This window comes from Prionailurus viverrinus, chromosome D1 (genome assembly GCF_022837055.1).
Source record: "Prionailurus viverrinus isolate Anna chromosome D1, UM_Priviv_1.0, whole genome shotgun sequence".
Lineage (NCBI taxonomy): Eukaryota > Metazoa > Chordata > Mammalia > Carnivora > Felidae > Prionailurus > Prionailurus viverrinus.
The window spans coordinates 1,561,025-1,582,103 of NC_062570.1; the positions used below are offsets into that span (position 1 = coordinate 1,561,025).

Here is a 21,079-nt window from a genome sequence, read left to right on the forward strand (position 1 = left end):
AGACGGGCAAGAAACAGGAATGATTTAAAAGGACCCTCTTTGTGTGAGTAAAGTCTAAAATTACACTGAAAGGCAAAATACACTGCTCTCTGTTCAAAACATGTTTTTTATTAGAAACAACATAGACGCTTCCTAACACATTCTGCAAATATAATACACTTTATTTTCTTTGCCTGAACTTCTGTGAACAAGATGTTCCTCCCTCGGTGGTCATTCCTATATTCAGTGTGAACTCTGTGCCAGGCAGGGAAACGTGCTGAGGGATCACAGGAATGGGAACGAAGGAGAGAGAAAGCTAGTTCACACCCTCAAGAAGACTGCGGTCGTGTTGAATGCAGAATGCTTTTATTTTGGATGTGTCCGTTTTAGCATACTTCCAGTTTATAAGATATGTTCGAGTCTCTATCTTCGGAACATAGCCTGTGTATCCAAGGTAAACTGGACAATTAAAACAATTATCTGGGCGAAATAGGGCTAAAATACGACTTTGAGTCTTAATCAGATGAGTTATGAAAGAGTGATACCATGGCCTTAGATCATCGTGATAAGAATTTTAATGCTCTGATATTTTTGAGAGACCTGAAATGTTTGGATACAAAAAGAAACTGTCTCTCTTTATCTTCTATAACAGGCAAAAAACGCCTTCTTTGACAGTAGCTCTGGAATCACGGTCAAAGGGAAAATTAAACAGAACCCACAGGCACATGTATTATCCTTAGCCTTGGCCTCTGTCTCTCCTCTTTAGTGAGTTTGATACATCCTAGTGTTATGAACGGGGCCATGTACATTCAGATGTTGTCAGTGCAAACCCAAAATGGCTTCTTTGGAAAGTTGCCCTACAGTATCTTTATGACAGATAGTTCCCTCTGGTTTTTGTCTTTTCTTGGTGCCTTACGCTCCTGGCAAATTCCACTTTCATACTCTTTGATGCTTTTTTCATAAAGATGACTCATTAATTACATAACTATGATTTACTTCTATACCTTTGCAAAGTTTCCTTATAAATATATTTTAAAAAATGATGCTAACTGTCTCTGACACCCCATATGTCCCATTTCTGCTGCGGGAAGCACTGTTGAGTACGACTTCTGCAGTGCGCGACAATGAGGCGATCCTTACAGAGGATCCGTTCCATTATTTGAAGATTCACTGTGGTTCCAGCCACGTCTAGCTATACACATCCCACCCATTCAAACATAAGTTACTGACGCTTGTTCACAGAACGAAGCTTTCCCCTGACACCCCGTCGTCCCCCACACCCAGTATCACTGGAAGTGTTATCTCAAATGCTCTCCAGGATTTAAATAACAACAGTATTTAACACCACAACAGGGAATTTGCTGGCAGGACACGAACAATACGGTTACTCCAGATGCTGTATTCAAACTGGATGGGCCCGTTGAAAAAATAGATGTAACCTGTAAGAAAAAGACCAAAAAGAAAATTTCACCGTCTGGAAACAGTAAGGGTTTATGCCTGCTCACGTTAAAAGTGCAACGTGTGGGGTCCCATTTTTTTTTAACATGGCAACGTTTATGTTTAAACCCTTCTAATGCTTTACTACATTGCTGATAGTTTCAGGGAGGAAAAAACGTACAAGGTTTCCCGGGTCTCCTGAGTGGTCACCTTGAAATCGTCACCTTGCCACGAGCTCCAGTGTGGATGCTTCACGTGTCGATATTAGTTATTTAAGTGGGGAAAAATACCCCTTTTCAAGATTAAAGCAAAAACAACAATATAGTGATTGGGGTCGTTTTCCTTATAAATGACACCCCACTCTGCCCCTGATTTTTTTTTTTAACGTTTATTTTTGAGACAGAGAGAGACAGAGCATGAACGGGGAAGGGGCAGAGAGAGAGGGAGACACAGAATCGGAAGCAGGCTCCAGGCTCTGAGCCATCAGCCCAGAGCCCGACGCGGGGCTCAAACTCATGAACCGCGAGATCGTGACCTGAGCCGAAGTCGGACGCTCAACCGACTGAGCCACCCAGGCGCCCCAATGCCCCTGATTTAAATTATGGCAATAATCTTTGCCTCTTGGCACGGTTACGCACAATTCAAGATAATGTTTCAAGTTCGGCACCCTTTATTTGGAGAATTCGCAGTCATTTAGGCACCGTTTTCATTTATTCTAACTAAGCGTGTTATGTTTTGTTTGCTGCCTGTGTGAGTAGTCACAGTAATTCCTTACCTGCCACACATTTACTAGCACATCTAAGTCCTGGATAAAACTTCTGTGTAGGAGAAATGATTAGGAGGGGTACAGAAGCCCCCCGTTAAGGTCCGTGTGATGGAACTCGTTACCGTTTTTCTCGTAGACGGCGTCCACTTTATCACCAATCCCTGGAAAGTCCTCTTCGATCAGCCTGGGGGAGTCCTGATCCATGGCGTGGTTGCTGTCATCATAGCTATGTGGCGAGGAAAAGGAACTCTTCAGTAGGTCGTATTGCTTAGAAATTCTCTTAAAAATGACTCAAAGGATATCAGGACGCCTTTCAAAACTGACAAAAGTATTAACATTTTAGGCGCGTTTAAAATATCCGGGAGCCTTTTCAAATGAGTAATTACGATACGGAGTGCGCGGTGGGTGTTTCCTGAGTATTTGCTGACTGGGCAAAGGCCATCTTTGTAAAGACAGTTACCAGCTCGTCTCCATCTCCCAAACGGCATATCTGTTATAAAAGTGGGTTATTAGGAAGGGGTTCTTAAAGCGAAATAAATCCATGCTTGTGCCCTGAAAAACTGTGTCCTGATCTCCAACCGTGGGCGAGACGACTCACTAAGTTGCAGTAAGGGACGCAAGGATATTGGACGTGTACTTTCGGTAACTAAAAAGTCACAGGGGCACATGATGGCACTGACGCTAGGGAGGGGAGCACAGCACTGCCCCCCATAACTACGGTTCAGCATCCGCCACCCCTGCACGGGCACCCCCGCCAACCACACACATCCTGAAGTCAACCTAGAGCGGCCGTCCATCATGTACTACTGTTACTGTTGCTGATGAGTCTCTTGTCCTTGAGGGATGTTCCAATTGCCGAGAGACCAGAGCCGCTGACCTATGGAGACGGCTAGGACCTGGGCACACCAGAACACTAAGCAACAGAAGCTAGGCATCGTGACAAGGATGCAGAAAGTGCCATGAGAGTACATGAGGAGGGAGAGAGCCTCAAGGGTTCCAGAAAGACTTTGAGGTTAAATGGTATTTCTGGTTAATTCGAAACAGTGGGTAGAGTTTCAAAAGGGAGAGATGCAGGGAAAGACCCTCCAGCCAAAAGGGGGGATGAGAGCACGGTGCGTTTGTGATCTGGTGAGTGATACGCCCTCAATGAACCACAGACCTTGTGTTGGGCATGGGGACCGGCATGGCAGCACTAGGAGAACTTTAGAGAGTAGTGAATGTCACTGTCAGAAATACAGAAGTCAAACGGCAAAGAGGACATATACAGGGAATATGTGTGTGTGTGTGTGTGTGTGTGTGTGCGCGCATGCACATGTGAGTCCAGATAAAGTAGAGCTACTGATTTAAACATTTTAAGTATGGGATCGCTGTGAGATATGAATATTCTCTCTCTCTCTCTCTGTCTCTCTCTCTCTCTCTATATATATATAGGCATGCCCTAGCCAACCAAAGACATCCTAAAATCATATATATATATATATATGAAATATATATATTTTCATCTATCTACTTATCTATATCTATGTCTATGTCTATGTCTATGTCTATGTCTATATCTATATATCTATCTGGCTCTAGAATCTTCAATGTTGCCAGTATCAAAGCTGCCTTGGTATCTACGTATGTTCTAAATATTCTAACTCCACCTGTCCTTCAAAAAGGGGCTGACTTCAAGAATCGTAGGCCTAGCAGCTTCCTGGCCAACCTCCCCTTGTGTCTGGGTGAGCAGACACGAGGAAGGGCGGCCTTCTCTCTCTCAGTCTTCTCCTCCACCTGCTCTTGTGTCTTCTCCGGCCACAGAAGGTGGAGCTGCCTGTGAATTACAAGCTGACAAGAAAGAGGAGCCACGAGAAAGACCAGTGAGAACGAAGATGTCCAAGTAAGAGATGGCTTCAGCAGGGCTGAGGTACAACAAGTGGCCACGAGAGAAAAGAACGGCTCCGAGGAGGTGGGCACTGTGTGTACACATGTGTGTTTTCAAGAGCACTGAGACGATTAAATCCCTGCCACGGGATCTGCCCCCAGGCAAATCAGTAAACATGGCGGCCATACCTCCAGACCTGGTTTCCCGAGAAGAAGAGCGTCTTCCCTGTGTCCTCAAAGTGGACAGCAGCACTTATCTTTTTAACATCTTTTGGAAATCCCAGTTCGGATATTTTTTTGGGGTAACCTTCCAGAATGTCATAACCATTAAGAGCCCAAAATTTTCTGCCTAGAATAAGTGAAAGAACGGTTTTATCACGCAAGGGAATCTATTAGGACACATTATGTAGATACGTACGTTAACAAAGAAAGACTCATTTTATACATTTACAAATAAATTAGCATTTGTGGTCACCATGTTTATGAAGCATAGAAATAAGAGCATTTGTCAAACAAAAACAGGATCTAAGATACTAATTTCCTAATTCTGAGCATAATTAGCAATGAAACCCCATCATTAATTGGTTATTTATCACCTTTGAATGTTAATCTGGAGTTGGGTGAAAAGGACATTGAGATTTCTTCGTGAATAACAGTGGGAACAGTACATTAGATTGAAAGCTCAAATATTAAACCAGATAGAAAGTTGTTACATCCTTCTCTTAAAAGTGACTTTATTAGAGCGCTAATTATAATGGTGAAACAACAGAAACAATGTTAGTAGAATGCTTGTAGCCTTTACAGATTATGATCACGAAGACAGAGCAGCAGTTTGGAAAACTGTGATTTTATGTCAGGGAACAAGTAAAATATTAAAATGTACATACGCTATGACAATAAATATTCAAAAATATACACTACCTATGGCGAAGAACTACTAAAACAAGTAAGGAAATGAAATAAATCGACTTTTCAGAAGTGGGAATTATGGATAATATTTTTTCCCATTTTTCTGATCAGGTTTGCTCAGCAAATAATTTCTAAGAGGAAATAAGAAAAAACTGGCATGATCGCTATAAAACAAACAGTAGATTTGTAACGATAAGTAATACCGCAGACTTTTCACTTGTCGCATTTGGGGACGCTTGGTAGAAAGGTTCCAGGTACGTTCGGCTTCCTATTTTGTTACCGTGGGTTCTTCTTTGGGGTACTTTGGAGGAGGGTCATTTTGCTACGGCTCTCGCAGCATCAGGCTCCTCCCTGCCTCACTGGGGAAAGGCTTACCTCTAAAGATGAAGATAAGGTCACGGGAGGCGTGCTCGTAGGCGGCGTCGATGCGGTTGGGAAGTTCCGGCCAAAAGGATTTTGTTAAAAACAGCTCTGCGTCCACCTGCTGGGGGTGCAGGCGCCAGAAGAATCTACCGGAAAAGGAGAAGCGCACAGTTTGCTGTCACAGTCTTGAAGTGTAGATATTTCTGGTCCTGCTAGCCGTGCCCCCCCCCCACCCGTCTCCACATCCACACAGGGAAGTTGGGGCGATCATCCCCCTCACTTGTGGACGTTTCCCTTCCGTGCCAGCTGGAAAAGCTGCTGTCTCAAGTAGGAAGGTTTGAAATCTCACAGACCCTCGAAGGCCCCGCGGCCTTCGTGAGTTACGGCCACGCTTTGTTCAGTTTTGCAAATGGTGCAAGTGGTGAGCGAATGCGCCAGGCGCTGTGTTAGGCTCCGGAAAGAAACCCGGGGTTACAAAAACTATGTCTTCCAAGATTTTGGGGCCTAGACGCAGATGCCTGAGAAAATGCCTGGGCTACAGTGTAACCAGAGCTCTACTAGGGGAGGTAGGAAGGCTATTGGACCACAGACAAGGGATCGGTTAATTGATGGATGAATAAATGAACAAGTTAACAAATCAGCATATGAGAACAATGTTCTAAGGTGAAGTTAAAAATTCATTGTTCGCTCCCCACAGGGAGGTCCAGGTTTTAAATAACTCGCTCTCCCAAATTCCCACATACGTTACCAGAAAAAAAGTCTTCCCAAACCAAAAGGAATTCACGTGGACACTGTAACCACTTACTAATACAGGGATTGATTTCAAAATGCGTGTTTTTAAGACAAACAACCTGGTTTTCTACATTTACTTGGTTATCTTTACAGGAACAAATGTAACCAAAGTCATAAAGAGAGGCTGCGTTAGGCCAAGAATCCCCATTGAAAAGTAAGGTGTATATCTAGGAGTCATTCATTTCATCCGAAACACGTAAAAAAAACCACCAAAAACCGAAAAAGAAGAAAACCAAACTGCCCAAAGATGTCTTATTTTCGCTGTTAACTTCACGTCTGGAAATCTGCCTGGATGTGCGGCAATGCACGGGTCTAGCTGATGAACGTCTGTGACCCGCAAGTTGTGCAAAGCAGAATCACAAGCACCTGTCTTTAAAGATCATGGTCTCTCCTCGGAGACTGGTGATGGCGTCGAGGGTCAGGGACGGGTCACATTTGTCCGGCGTTTTGGGATGTTTCGGGTTGGGGTCCTCATCTCCCGGGCCTGCAGTCGTGACACAAAGGGCAGAAGGTGACGAGGATGGCCTCTCGGATGACCCAACCCCGCTAATGCACAGCAGGCGGGTCCCCTCCAAGGAGGGTGACAGGTCCTCAGCCTCTGCGTCATGATGCACACACGATGTGACCCTGCTCCCTGCCCCCACTCTTGCGGCTCCCCCTGCTCTCGTCCTTCCAGACCCCTGGACACCCTTCTCAAGTACAAGTTCAGGTTTGAGGCTGGTGTTAGGGATGGGTGGGCTGCAGGAGGGCACCCTCCGCGGGCTTTGCCCCAGCTGCAGACGGGCTGCTGCCGAGAGACACATTCGAGCCACCCCTGGTGGCTCGTCATCCCCGAGGGAGCCTCGCCCCAGCTGTCACCTGCTGGCAGCGTCCCGTCCGCGCTGGCTGCCTCCTCAGTCCACCCCAGCACCGCTCTGCATGCCCAGCCAGGCCCCCCAGCCACACTCGCATGCCACGAGCGTGTGGCCCCCGCACCCCCCGGCTCACGCGCGTGCCGGGCACAGTGACAACTCTGAGCTGCCTTCTCCCCACTGAGTTCATCCTTTGCCCCATCAAGCGCCTCACTCCCAACCCTGGAGAAGTAAGGAGAAAGGCTGGCCCACGCCCACGCTGGCTGCCCCCGCAGACTTGAGCGCACAGGGGGAAACAGGAAGTGTCCCGAGCTCTGTGCTCAGAAGCGTTTACACCGACGACCCTCCACTGTGGCTTTAGCCCTCTTTTTTTTTTTTTTAATTTTTTTTTAACGTTTATTTATTTTTGAGACAGAGAGAGACAGAGCATGAACGGGGGAGGGGCAGAGAGAGAGACGGAGACACAGAATCGGAAACAGGCTCCAGGCTCTGAGCTGTCAGCACAGAGCCCAACGCGGGGCTCGAACCCACGGACCGTGAGATCATGACCTGAGCTGAAGTCGGACGCTTAACCGACCGAGCCACCCAGGTGCCCCGCTTTAGCCCTCTTTACAGCAGGCAAGTGTGCTTGTTTCGGGAGAGGTTTAATTACTTTGTAAACGTGGCTGAAAATTTGGAAGGAAGAAAGAGGAGATTCTTACGACAGTCGCTGTAGATGTTGGTTAAGTCACCACAGGCTGTTTGAACGGTTTCTATGGTGGCAAACTGAAGGGGTTGAAGGAACGCCCAGGATTTACAGAAGCCGGTCAAGACCTCACTGTCACCCTTGGCCCCTGTCCTGCAGATTCTCTACTTAAGCTCTGGGGCTTAGTTGCTTCATTGGCCAAATGGGGAATTAATTAAATATTTTCCTTCCTTATGGCAGAGGTGTCTTAAGGGTATCAAAATACAAAATACAAGTAAGAATCTGCAAAATCTTTGGAGAATAGAACACTTTCTACTTGAGCAGGTCGTCTGATTCAGAAAAAAAAGAAAAAAAGGGTATGTTTTTCTAGGTTCTAATAACAACCAGGAGGTGCCTGGGTAGCTCAGTCAGTTAAGCATCTGACTCTGGCTCAGGTCATCATCTCACGGTTTGTGGGTTCTGGCTCTGTGCTGATACTCAGAGCCCAGAGCCTGCTTCAGATTCTGTGTCTCCCTCTCTCTCTGTCCCTCCCCTGCTCATACTCTGCACCCCCTTTCTCTCCCAAAAATGAATAAACGTTAAAAAAAAAAACAGAACCAGGACAGTAATATTGGTCATGAGAAATTCACTAATGATTTTGAAAATAAGTGCCTGTACCTATTCTGTTTCTAAACTGATAAATTAAGAGTTACCATAGAGAGACTGGATCCCTTGTACGTCGTCGTCAGGAAGCATGAAGTGGCTTTGGCCAGTGTAGGTGTAGATGGGAAACATGAGTGCTCCTGGGTCCTTGGAGTGGTCGAGACCTAAGGAGTGGCCAAACTCGTGGGCAGCGACAAGAAACAAGTTGTAACCTGTAAGGAAACAAGGAAATGATGAGAAAACCAGGTCGTCTGATGACCAGGGGACAGAATGCTATTTTCTTCATGTATTTCTCTTTCTTGGTAATTTTACTGTTTTTTTAACATTAATATTCAGTTGGTTGAAGGAAGATTCAAAATATGGATTTAATCCTTATAAAGAATGGAGTGTTTTCTTTGATTATCGCTGCCTATATAATTAGAGCATCAACAGATTGCTCTCGAATAAGTAGTCATCAGTGGGGATTTACTGCGAAGACACTAAAAATCATTGTTCTCTCAGGCCAGGTGAGGAAAGGGGACAGTGGTGGCCTCAAAGGAGGAGTCACGGGAAGTCACATAGGGCGGTACAGATCAAGGGTGTTTCTAGAACATCATCAGAACAAGAGGCACCATGACAAGGGATGACGGCCAAGTATGGCGGATGCACTAAATAGCGTCTCTGGGAATCTACTTGGGAACAAATCCCAACCAAACGATCCTTTCCAGAATGTCTGTAGATGCTACAATTTAAGAAATACAGGCCCTGGAGATGATCGGTCCGCTGTCCCCTATTTTAGCAGGCCACTGTGTCACCGTTTCTACGTGACTTCCTCTAGTCATTCTTTCTGCCAATATCTGAGCCTCTTCGTACTAGTATTTTAAACTGGAAAATATATATATATATAAAAGGTTGGAAAAAACACATGGAAGCTGGAGTCGGTGGTTTAAGTTTGACCTGAAACACCACTTGCCATCAGAGCCTGTCCTCGAAGAAAAGGTACAACCAACTTAGTAACACGTGCAGACCGTAGGAGCAACGAAAGCTCACGTGATCCGAGTGACAAGAAATTCTTCACTGAAACGACCAGCGGTAGAGCCATTCCTGGCCTTCCCATGAAACATTAATCGTGGTTTGTGTGTGAATATTTTCCTTCATTTCAGCTAAATATTTCAAACCCAGGATTTATGCAGGAACCCAAAACTCGGGTTCAGTGTGGTTCTATCTTAACAGCACTAGATGTTATTCTGTCTGCCTAAAATCATTCTTACCTGTGTAATAATTCAGAACACAAATATGCAAAGTCTCACCTTTCCTTCCAAAGATAGCTTGGAGGCATTGGAGCTCAGGCGTTGGTCAGGCAAGGCCCAGTTTTACTCTTTGGAAACACAATCCATCTGATTTAAGTGAAGAACTTTAGCCTCTATGAGGACTACCTCTAATTATCACAACCAACAGTCAATACAGCTCCATACTTAAGTCCTAGTTGGAACAATCTGGCCTTTCTTCCTAAATTAATATTTTGAATTCTTTTCAGTTTTGAAGATTCAACTACCGACTGAATTCATTCAACAATGGGTTTCACTTTGCGCTTATATGCTCTGTATATGTATCTGTTTCGTGCCGTTTCGAGTAAGACATATCTTGATCTGTTGTAAGGGTGTTTATAAAATCAGTGACATACACATGTCTCAAACAAGTAACACATATAACAGAAAACAGAAAATTGACTGCACTTGTGCTATTTCTGTCATGGAAAAAAAAACTATTTCGACTCACATCCAACTCATCTATGACTTGCCTATCCAGCCCTAATAGTTTTTAGGTACGTGTTTGTAACAAACTATACTTCCGTAACACGCCAAAAGGTAATCTGTAGTAACACCACCTTGGCTGACAGAAGGACATGTTGGTCCTAATTTAAAGTTAGCTAGTATCCCTCAGGCCACTAAACCGACCTGCTCACTTCTAATATTTCACACAGGTTTGTAGAAATGTCACTTATAGAGACTAATAAACATAAGACACATTTGTAATTGTTTTGAAAAATAGAAGCAACTATCAAATATAATTTACGGCGTGCTCCGTAATTTCTTGTCAATGGGATCACTGTCTCATCTAATCTAGTAATCGTGACATATCTTCATCAGAAATATTACCTTTGGAAGTACTTGTCCATGTTTCGTCATCATCAAAATGGGCGTCGCCTCCATAATTTGGCCCAGGAGGAAAAGCATGAGCCAGCAGACCAGAGGGCCCATCAAATGGGTAGAAGTCGCCATGCTCTACACACAAAAGCAAGAGTTCAGAATCTAATTATACCCACTAGTGCCCGGCACAATGCTGGGTGGATTCTGTAAAAAGTGATGAATGACCGAAAGGAGGGAAAAAAGAATGGAGACAAGTAATGAGCAGCATGTAAAAATGTCTCCACAATGTCATCACCTTTAGTTCCAAAAGAGATCATGATGTCAGCAGTGCCGTCATGGAGTCTGGTGAAGTTCAGTGGTGTCACATCAGACCAAACTTTGAGGGCTTTTTTGAATGCCTTTTCGACTTCAGAATGAGTCAGATCAGGGGTATAATTCACAATCCTATTTAACAGAGAAAGTTTCGATTACATTTCTGGAAGGCAAAGGATATTTGAGAACATATTTTCTTGGAACACTGCTTTTTTTTTTTTTTAATTTTTTTTTTCAACGTTTATTTATTTTTGGGACAGAGAGAGACAGAGCATGAACGGGGGAGGGGCAGAGAGAGAGGGAGACACAGAATCGGAAACAGGCTCCAGGCTCTGAGCCATCAGCCCAGAGCCCGACGCGGGGCTCGAACTCACGGACCGCGAGATCGTGACCTGGCTGAAGTCGGACGCTTAACCGACTGCGCCACCCAGGCGCCCCTGGAATACTGCTTTTTGACTCTAATGCCATGCCTTCTCTGAAAGTTCTGGTAGAGGTCCATCATTTCAAAGAACTTAGCAATTATGAGCCCATACAAAGGTAACAAAATGAATTCAGTCAGACATTTGACTATCTCCAAATATCTGACCACTTGGAATCTTACACTTAAAGTATTCACATATTTAATTTAAAAAATTTTTTTAATGTTTACTTATTTTTAAGAGAGAGAGACAGAGCATGAGCAGGGGAGGGGCAGAGAGAGAGGGAGACAGAATCTCAGCAGGCTCCAGGCTCCCAGCTGTCAGCACAGAGCCCGAGGCGGGACTCGAGCTCACGAACTGTGAGATCATAACCTGAGTTGAAGTTGGACGCTCAACTGATTGAGCCCCCCAGGCGTCCCAAAGTATTCATATACTTAATAAAACTTATACTGAATGATACAAGTTTGCAATTGTATCGCTATACCCCAAAAATGCAATAGCTCTGTGAAGTTCCTAGAGACAGCAGGACTCTCCACTTTTAAGCACTATTAGTAAATATGCCTGATGTAGTACATTTGCAAATTTTATTAAACCTACTTTTACTTCTAATTTGATCTCTTTTCTAAAAAAAAATTACTTTGAGGTTTTTAACATACAGTAATGCTGGGTTAACGAAACAATAATAGATGTTAGGGGACGTTCTCACCAATAGTAGTAACGTCATCAGTGGAATTCTTTAACTTCTAGTTAAATATTTAAAGCCTATCTTTAAAAAACGGGACCAAACATGCTCTGTCCTCTACAGCCTGTGCTGAAAATTAGGCATTTCATGCTGTTTTCTAAAGTAGCAAATCTTAAAGAAAGATAACCTCTGACATACCTGTAGGTTAAGTTCGTCTTGGACCACTTGAGCGTTCGAGGGAAAACGTTGTACTCGCCCACATCGGGGACCCCACATCTCGGTTTCTTCATGATGTCTAAGGTGTTGTCATCGAGCTTGCCGGTGACCTCTAAGCCAAAAAAGGCTTGCATTTCTCGGAGCCTGTCGGCCACGGAGCTCGTGGCCGCTTTCTTCAGGATTCCAGCGGGATTCATCGGGTAGTAGTAGGATTTCAGGTAGCGCTGGAAGAGAGAACAGAAGCACCTGCTGGAAAAGGGAAGGGCGTCGGGGAGACGGGGCGCACCGCTGGGACCGGCCGGATACTGTACCTCTGCCAACTGGAAGTCTTCCTCGGACAGGTCGTCGTCACCATCGCTGGGAAGGGGCAGGGACCGACAGCGAGCCCAGCTCCAGAGGAGGAGGGCGGCGAGGAAGGCCCGGTGCATCCTGACGGCTGTGCCCGGAGGCTGCTGGCCGCCCGCAGACGCGCACCTTTATTTTATAGACCTGCAGGGGTGACTCATCGTCTGAGGACACGCTCCGCTTCCTAGGGAGCTGAAAGTAAACATGCTTACAGGGCGACTTTTCCTTTCCTCCCAAGAAGTGTGGTTTGTGGGAGAATTTGAGGGAAATAGGAAACGAGGCCATCTCTCATTTCAGCAGGGGCCCAAAAACCATCTGGCCAAACAAACGGCCTCAGCACATTTAGGGATGCGGTGGGAAGAAACAGACTAGTGAGTTGTTCGCTTCACTGGGAACAAGGTTGTTCCCTCCGTAGGAAAGCAGCCACTGTTACTTTTCTCGGAGAAGAAAATCAAGACGCTGCACTCCTTCCTTACAGGCACACTGAGTCCTGCTTCTACAGCCTCTGTACCCCTGCGACCTGCAAACATCACTGTCCCCAAAGCAATTACAGAGGGCAACGCCGTCTACCTGAGGCCGCAGACTGGACCAGACCCACGCTCGGAGCCCCGGAGGCACCAGGGGACGTCCACGGCGTTGATGCGACGGTTGACATCTAAAGGCTCTGGTGTGGCCCCTAACAGACGCGGAGTCCTGCTCAAATGCCCGGCAGGTCCAGGACGAGGGAGGAGAAGATTCTGGAAGACAGCGTAACGGCTACCACATATTGAGGGATCACTACCTGCGAGGCTTAAAAGGCGTGATCTCATTTAATCCGTATGACAGCCGCGTGAAGTAGGGACCGCTGGAAGGCTTGTTTCTGTCGTACAGATGAATAATCTGAGACACAGACGAGTTAAATGCTTGCTTGGGGTCACAGAGTTAATAGACGGTCCTCTCGGCATTCCAATCCAGCCACTAGACTCAAGACTTCGTGTTCTTCACCACCATCCAGCCTGGCCTCTACCCCATTAACTCTCAGAAACCGAACTGCTTTGTTCCCACACGTCTGGGAGTATCCAGGAAAACTGGGGGGGGGCTGGGGAAGCTCATGGCCATTGTCAAGTTTCTCAATTTTTATTTTTAAGTTTGCACAGTAGAAGTGCCTTAGGTCCAACACTCAGGAAAGCCATCCACGAGGCCTATTTCTATTATCCCCTTCAGAACCTCGCACAGTGAGTTCCATGAAATCAGAACGCTGTCTTTGGTCCCCCGGCGATGTAAACGGACGGAAGAGTATGAGTCATGATCTTCAGATCGAACGACAGAAATTGATGCATGTTAATTTAAGTGACCAAGAGTCAGGGCTCAGGTCCGGAACAGGAAGAGAAAAAGAAGGGGCGTGAATACAGATTCGGGTGGGTCAGGAAGGGGCACCCGCGTGTGAGTAAAAACGCCATCACCTCCACTGGCCGGTACCTCAGGGTGAGCAGAAAGCCTGTGAAATGTGGGCGATCAGTTGAGGAATTTGTTTTCTTTTTTGAGAGAGAGAAAGTGCATGCAAGTGGGGGACAAGCAGAGAGAGAGAGACAGAGACAGAGAGAGACAATCTTAGGTGGGTTCCACACTCTGCACAGAGCCCCACGTGGGCCTCGATCTAATGACCCTGGGATGATGATGACCGGAGCCAAAATCAAGAGTCAGATGCTTAACTGACTGAACCACCCAGCTGCTCCACTTGAGGGAAATTTATGCTTTCCCCAAAACAGAGCCAAATAGATCCTTACAATAAATATTTCTAATGAGTCCAAGATGAGGTTTGGGCTCAACCAGCAATGCAAAACAATAACTTCAGTCTCTTTGCAACAGCGTATTTTAGATTAAGTGATAATTATCCAAAGTTTTGATTCATGTACTAAGCGTCTAGGAAATCAGTTCATTAGATACCATTTATTTTTACCAATAAAAGAAGGCTTTTCAAGCCTCAGATATTTAAAAAGAAGCCCGAAAGACCTCTGGAAACAAATGACATTTTATGTAACATGTGGAAGGGGGAGAGACACATCACATAGGTTAAGTACTTGCAGGTTCTCATATATCTGTAGACATGTTACCACGTTAAGCTAGAATGTTTTAGTACGTAGGGGCGTCTGGGTCGGTCGGTTAAGTGGCTGACTTCGGCTGGGGTCATTATCTCATGGTTCATGGGTTCGAGTCCCGTGTTGGGCTCTGTGCTGACAGCTCGGAGCCTGGAGCCTGCTTCAGATTCTGTGTCTTCCTCTCTCTCTGCCCCTCTCCTGCTCATGATCTGTCTGTGTCTCAGAAATGAATAAACGTTAAAAGTAAAAATGTAGAGTGTTTTGGTCTATAAGCAATGAATCATGGGAATCTACCCTCAAAACAAAGAGCACACTGTACACACTGTATGTTAGCTAAGTTGACAATAAATTATAGTTTTAAAAAAAGAAAGAAACAAACAAACAAATAAACCAGCATGTCTTAAAAAGCCGCTTTAGTTATTAAACCAGCGACTACTGATCGGGCATCAACTCTGCGGGACACCGTGCTAGTCCCTGCGAAGGAAGAATGAAGAGCCTTTTTCTTGGGTTAATTACAATATTACCTCCCTGCAAAGACACATTTTTTTTTCAACATTTATTTATTTTTTGGGACAGAGAGAGACAGAGCATGAACGGGGGAGGGGCAGAGAGAGAGGGAGACACAGAATCGGAAACAGGCTCCAGGCTCTGAGCCATCAGCCCAGAGCCCGACGCGGGGCTCGAACTCACAGACCGCGAGATCATGACCTGGCTGAAGTCGGATGCTTAACCGACTGCGCCACCCAGGCGCCCCAAAGACACATTTTTTAATGCGAAATGACAATAAGTAAATGCCATGGTATTTCAACTTCACAAATAATGCTAATTACAAACACGTTAGTATTTTATTAGTCTCATTCCACTCGAGAATATAAACGGCGCAAAATAAGAAACAGGTTGATGAGAACACACCGTCCACTTTCTGTAGTGTTCCTGGGAAGGTAAATAAAAGTTGCTCAGAAGGTTAAAAGAGAAATTGATTCCTTAAGAAAACAATCAGACTGCTTATCCGTGGGCTACTGTTCACAGAGGAGTGCGCTTGGCCGGTGATTAGGATGTGTCATCACAGGGAAATGTGTGGGCAGATTGCTTGTCAACACGAGTCCTTATCTCTGGCTGTTAAGCGTTGGAATGAAAGCCAGTCTTAACCGCCGGTGAAGTGGTTTATGGTGTCAAATGACACCTTTAACACAATTAGCTGAGCTGGTATTTACAAGTGGTTCTAACGAGCCTACTGGACACTGGAAGTTTGAAAAGCTGTAGAATGACAAACAACACTGGACCCAGTGAGAAATGTGAATCTACTGCTGATTCAGACAGAAGCAATATGGGACTTTTTAAGACCTACATCATCATCTAAGCTCAAGACATCACCCAGGACAGAACCAGAGATGTCCATGACCAACCCCTGAGTAAAGCACAGGAAGGTTCCAGAACAGGAAAACCGGGAACAAAGGGTCAGCTGCGTTGGATCACAATTCTGAAAATTCTAGAAGTCAAACAATCTTTAAGGCAAAAAGTCTGGTTTCAGTTTAGAGCGTGGTAAATCGACAATGTTGGTGGTGACGCTTGGTGCCTTCATTCTTCTGCAAGTTAAGGATTTGAGTGTGCAGAAGCAGGAAGCAACGGTTGGTGGAAACACATCCGATGGTTGCCTAGTTTCTGACCCCCCTGCAGCCCCACGGCGTGGGTTCCATGCCTTTAAAAACAGAATTTCTGATTCAAAAAATAATACACAAAAAAAGTAAATAAACTTATTGCATGGTGGCTGGAAACTAAGGAGAAACCTAGAAGGGAATATTACCATAATACCTCGAGATTTTTTAGATAATCCCCTACATATATATTCTGAAAGTTGATTTATTTAGACAATAGTCAATCTCAAAGGTTTTTTTTAAAAAAACAGTAGTTTCTGGAATAGAAAAACTTGCCATGTTGTTGCTTTGTTGAATCTGCCTTTATTTTCAATTCCAGGAAGGCGACGGGAATCAATCAGGTACGTGCTCCCTGGTTCGCCCTTCCCTGAACCTGTCGCAAAACTGAGAAGGAGCTCAAAACTGCACACGATGTATCTTAATAATACTATGTGTTAAAGAGGTTAATACTTGAAAAGTTTTCATAAGCTCCAGTTGGATAATTCCGGAAAACCGTAGGCAGGAAGTATACACTGTCAACGGTGACTCCCCGTGAGTCCCGCTACCAGGCTGGTTTCACACCTCCATGCGCAGGAAGAAGGCAGTCATCCCGGCCTTAGGATCGGGGCCAGCGTCCGGGCCTCGGGTGTGCACTAACTTCACTCATTTCCTTGGGGCGTCCACCAGCGCGATGTGAGGGCCCCCAACTTTTTCCCTGTTAATGACAATGAGTCAAAGAAAGGCCTTAAACTTGGCGGGAAGGTTATGACCAAGCAATTAAAACACGTCTCAGGCAAAGAACATTATAAGCTGACATCTAAATGGAAAAGGAATCCTTTTGAGCCATGGACTGCAGGATGGGTGTTTGTTTCTTTTCCCTCTCCGTCGATTCAGCTCTTCGCTGAGTCTGCGGAGACCATGCAGAGGGGCCTTGACGACTGTTACACCCGCCCCAATCCCAACCCTGCCATGCATTAGCCCTGTCACACGTGCCACTTGTTGGCTGTCACTGATACAGCAGTGAACAAAACACGTCGGAATCCCGGTCCTTAAGCGGCTAACACTCTAGTAGGGGGAGAGAGGTAATTAGAGAGAAAAACAGAGCAGGAAAGAGAGAGAGAGAGTGAGTCGGGGGTCAAGGGGGAGTGTTGCAATTTATATAAGGTGGCAGAGGGGCTCACTGAGAAAGGGACTTGTGAGTAAGAATCTGAGGGAGATGAAGGTTATTGAGTGATCTGGGGCAAGAATGTTCTCAGCAGAAAGGAGACAAATGCAAAGGCCCTGAGGTCAGAATGCGGCTGGCATACTTGAGGAAAGCGTCAGGAAGGCCAGTGTGGCTGGAGCAGAGTGGGGAGGGAAGGTATTTTCTTCACTTTACAAATGGGATCATCACAGGACCTATCTTACAGGTTACATGATCATTGAAGGACGTATGGACTGGAGACCGTTTGCGACCGTGCCTGGCACATAGTAAGCGCTTGATACATTTAACTAATTCGCAGTAAGTAACCACAGAGCACCCAGCAAAACCTGGGCTCGGCACAGGGGCCACATCATCACCAGTGTCCGCGGGGAGATATTTCAAGGAGGTATGTTTACAACCAAGCCTGGAACGACACCCGCACCTACAGATCCGCAGGTCCGCCCCCCCACCCCTCCCCTGAACATCCGTAGGTCCAGCACCACCACCCCACCCCCCATGCCCCCCACCTGCAGATCGCTCAGCCTTGGACTTGGTCATGTCACCTGCTCCCAGGTCCCCGAGGCCCCAGGGGCTGCTGGGGCTTTTGATGTTTCTAATTTCTAGGTTGATTCACTCTTTCCTGTTTATCCTCTTAGCTCTTCCGTCACCTGTGAAACTCAGTCCTCTGTGTAATGCCTAGAGTGGCTTCTGCTCCTGATTGGATCCCGACTGATACAGGTGACAAAATGAGGAATAAAATGGGAAACAGTGGTACGTTTTCAGTCCCAATCAGTACTGACTTACTGTGTCTTCTTGTATAATGTAACGTACATCTTCATGTAGGAATTATAGGCAGTATAATTATAGGCAGTAGTGAACGAGAGAACGGTCATGGCCGCTTTACTTCCAGCGAAAAAGTGGACCACATGGGCACCACAAGCTTTAAATTATATTTAAACAAACTGAATTCGTTTGAAGTATGTAGAAGAAGCAGCCAACCCTGTGCTGGTCACAGGTATGGGCCCTTTAGCCAGGGAGGCCAGAGTGCATTTCCTCATTTGTGCAGGGGGGATAATAAAATCAGCCTTATAGGATTAGTGACGGGATTTAGTTGTCAAGCACACGGCACATTGTAAGACTTCAATTAGCTTTTGTTGTTACCTATATTATTAATACCCACAGCACCCGGCAGTTAGTAAATGCTCAGTGTAAACTGTCCGCAGAGATTAAAATCCGAACTGAGTGACTACGGAGTTTCTCCAAAGTTCGGTTTTTTGGTGCTATGTTTTAAAGCAACACTAACATTTGCATAAAAATGATACACATGCCAATTGCAAGAATGTCTGTTGATTCAGGAAAGCCTTCTGGTAGAAAGCACTTGGCAAATATAAATATTAGTACGCGGTGGATAAAAACACACATACCTTCCTAATTCCACGCTTGCCCAAGTTAGGGAAATTTTTACACCCGGTTTCCTGAAGCTGGCTAGGTTACTATGTGGGATGTGTCTTCTGTGCCAGCTGGGGCCACAATGACATGTTCTGTTTCTAACAAGTAGAGAGGTCACAGGGAGACACTTAATGCCTCTATTGCCTAACTCTCAATAATATAATATTTAGTCAATATTTGATGAAGGGAAGGAAAGTGATAGCAGCGAAACATGCAATAAATATCCTTGTTTTATATCTGAATGACGACATGTTCTATTAGCAAATCGCTATAAATAATTTTCACCGCATGAAGTTTAAATGACCAACAATTGGTAAACTCTGTTACACTGTTTTCAACCACAGGGGGAAACCGGGTCAGGATGAACTTTCTAGTGTGACCACACACCCCCTGTGGTGTCAGCTCGACCCTCCAAGACCCCAGAGAGCATGTGGGTTGATTCTGTTTTATTGTTGTTTGGGGACAGGAGATGGAAAACACAAAGTTTTGACCCCTTATGGACATGAAACGAGCAAAGCAATTTTCTCCCAAGGGGGAGAATTCTGTAACTTTGACCACTCTCCATGTTCAGTGACTACCCAAGCCCAGTGACCGGGATCACACAGTCTTAACCGAAGAACGTTCACCGTTACCTGAGGAATCACTTGCCTGGAGTTCGCTGTCATCCCAGTGAACCCTGTCTCCCAGAGGGGCACCAGGAGGAAAGGCGGGAGCCGGCTGTCCAAAGGACCCACCAAATGGGATAGGAAGCTCCATGTTGTAACAGGGACACAACTCAGAAAGCAGCTGGGACAATTGTCAAAACAAGAACAAAACCTATCTCTTCGAGGAGAGTGCGTTAGAAAATTGGGAAGTCTTCAATAAAGACAATCCGTTCGCCATTACTCTCTGTCTCCAAAGAAGGTGTTGATGCCAGCAGTGTCCCGGAAAACTCTAGAGCAATTGGCTTGGGTCTCATCTCCGCAACCTTGATGCTTGGACAGCAAAGACCTGGAATGCCACTCGCTATTCTGACAAACACACGTGCACACAGAGGCATTTCAGGAAGCCCCCAAGTGTCACCTTTTAAAGACAGTTGCGCTTTGAGCATCTATCCTTTTGATGATTCTTTTTTATTTCCTTATGGAATCAAAAATCTAAGATATACCACGGTATAGCAAAGATGGCCTCCAGTTTGATGTGTTTACAAGTATTCTTGGTTAAAAAGAAATCCAAACTGTACTGTCATCATCCAAGATGTAACCACTGTGAGACATTAATGATGTTAAGTAAGAATGGGAAAATTCCAGTTATGATAAAACATGTGAATTTTGTTTTAATTTCATCAAGGTGTCAGGCCAGAGATAACTGAGAACAACTAATAAATCAGTCTTCAACCTACCCCACGACCAGTAAGTGATACATTAGAAGACTGAACAGGTGGTCCTAGAGTTCTGAGTCACCAACTCAAAGAAATACTGTTTTAAAAAGCTGAAAATCTTTACATTTATAGATTCTTAGAAAGAATCAGCTCCTGAACGCTCACTCACTTTCCCTTTCAAGTACAACGAAACGTTAGCACATAAAGACACTGACGTGTTTCTTTCTCCAACATTTTGCTGAGACTTACACACACTATGTGTGTAAATGTATGTAACCATGTTATGTGTTTAACTATGTATGGATTTAAATGTATGTATTTAACTATGTTATCAGCCTTTAAGTCGATGCAGGTTTACTTTAAAAGGCATTCACCAGTAGAGAAATATCTTTCAGATGCATTTGAAATTGAACACAAAGTTTCTTACCGATCTTTACATCCTTAAGGATTTGGCTCATGCTTCTCACACGTTAGGAGCTCAATTAAGATGTGTCGAATGGATGAACAGATGAAAAGAAAATGAGTGGACACAGATAAAAGACAGGCTCAGGGTGATTGTCTACAGCTTTCTCGCTGAATTATCTCAGTCCTAACTGTTTGCTTCCCTTGAGGTGTGATGTAGCTCGCTTGAGAAGGAAGCCAGCACAGAGGGGCTGTGGCACGTAGCTGTCCCACACCCTGCAGACACCTTTGTCTGGGGGTGTGGGTTTGGGGGGAGAGAACTTGAACAGCCGCCTCCCTGAGCTGCTTTTACAGGGTCAAAACTTAGCATATGATTTATTTCTTGTCCAGATTTTGTTTGTATTACTTTCTGTTCAAGGACGGGGCAAGTCTAGCACATTTGTTTTTATCCAAAGGAGAAGCTTATCAATAAATACAGAGGCTTCAGTCTCTGTTTCATGACCTTAAATTGTAGAACATAGCTCTGCTTTTTTTTTTTTCTGGAGGATTTTATCTGTCAAATTGGTTATGCAACAGGGAGCTT

General features: G+C 45.1%; 1 protein-coding gene and 1 long non-coding RNA gene across 2 annotated transcripts; one reads left to right on the forward strand and one right to left on the reverse strand.

Moving 5' to 3' along the window:
- Positions 1-135: 135 nt before the first annotated feature.
- MMP13 (matrix metallopeptidase 13) lies at positions 136-13,983 on the reverse strand. The gene is made up of 10 exons (XM_047876645.1): positions 12,357-13,983; positions 12,028-12,269; positions 10,712-10,860; positions 10,426-10,551; positions 8,338-8,499; positions 6,476-6,593; positions 5,330-5,463; positions 4,235-4,394; positions 2,305-2,408; positions 136-1,418 (listed from the first exon to the last, which is right to left on the reverse strand). The coding sequence occupies exons 1-10, from the start codon at positions 12,471-12,473 to the stop codon at positions 1,318-1,320; spliced, it is 1,413 nt and encodes a 470-aa protein (XP_047732601.1). The 5' UTR covers positions 12,474-13,983; the 3' UTR covers positions 136-1,317.
- A 2,004-nt stretch (positions 13,984-15,987) lies between these two features.
- LOC125147021 (uncharacterized) lies at positions 15,988-18,009 on the forward strand. Its single transcript, XR_007144964.1, has 4 exons — positions 15,988-16,096; positions 16,443-16,464; positions 17,512-17,572; positions 17,942-18,009. It is a non-coding gene; the product is annotated as an uncharacterized LOC125147021 (long non-coding RNA).
- The last annotated feature ends 3,070 nt before the right edge of the window (positions 18,010-21,079 follow it).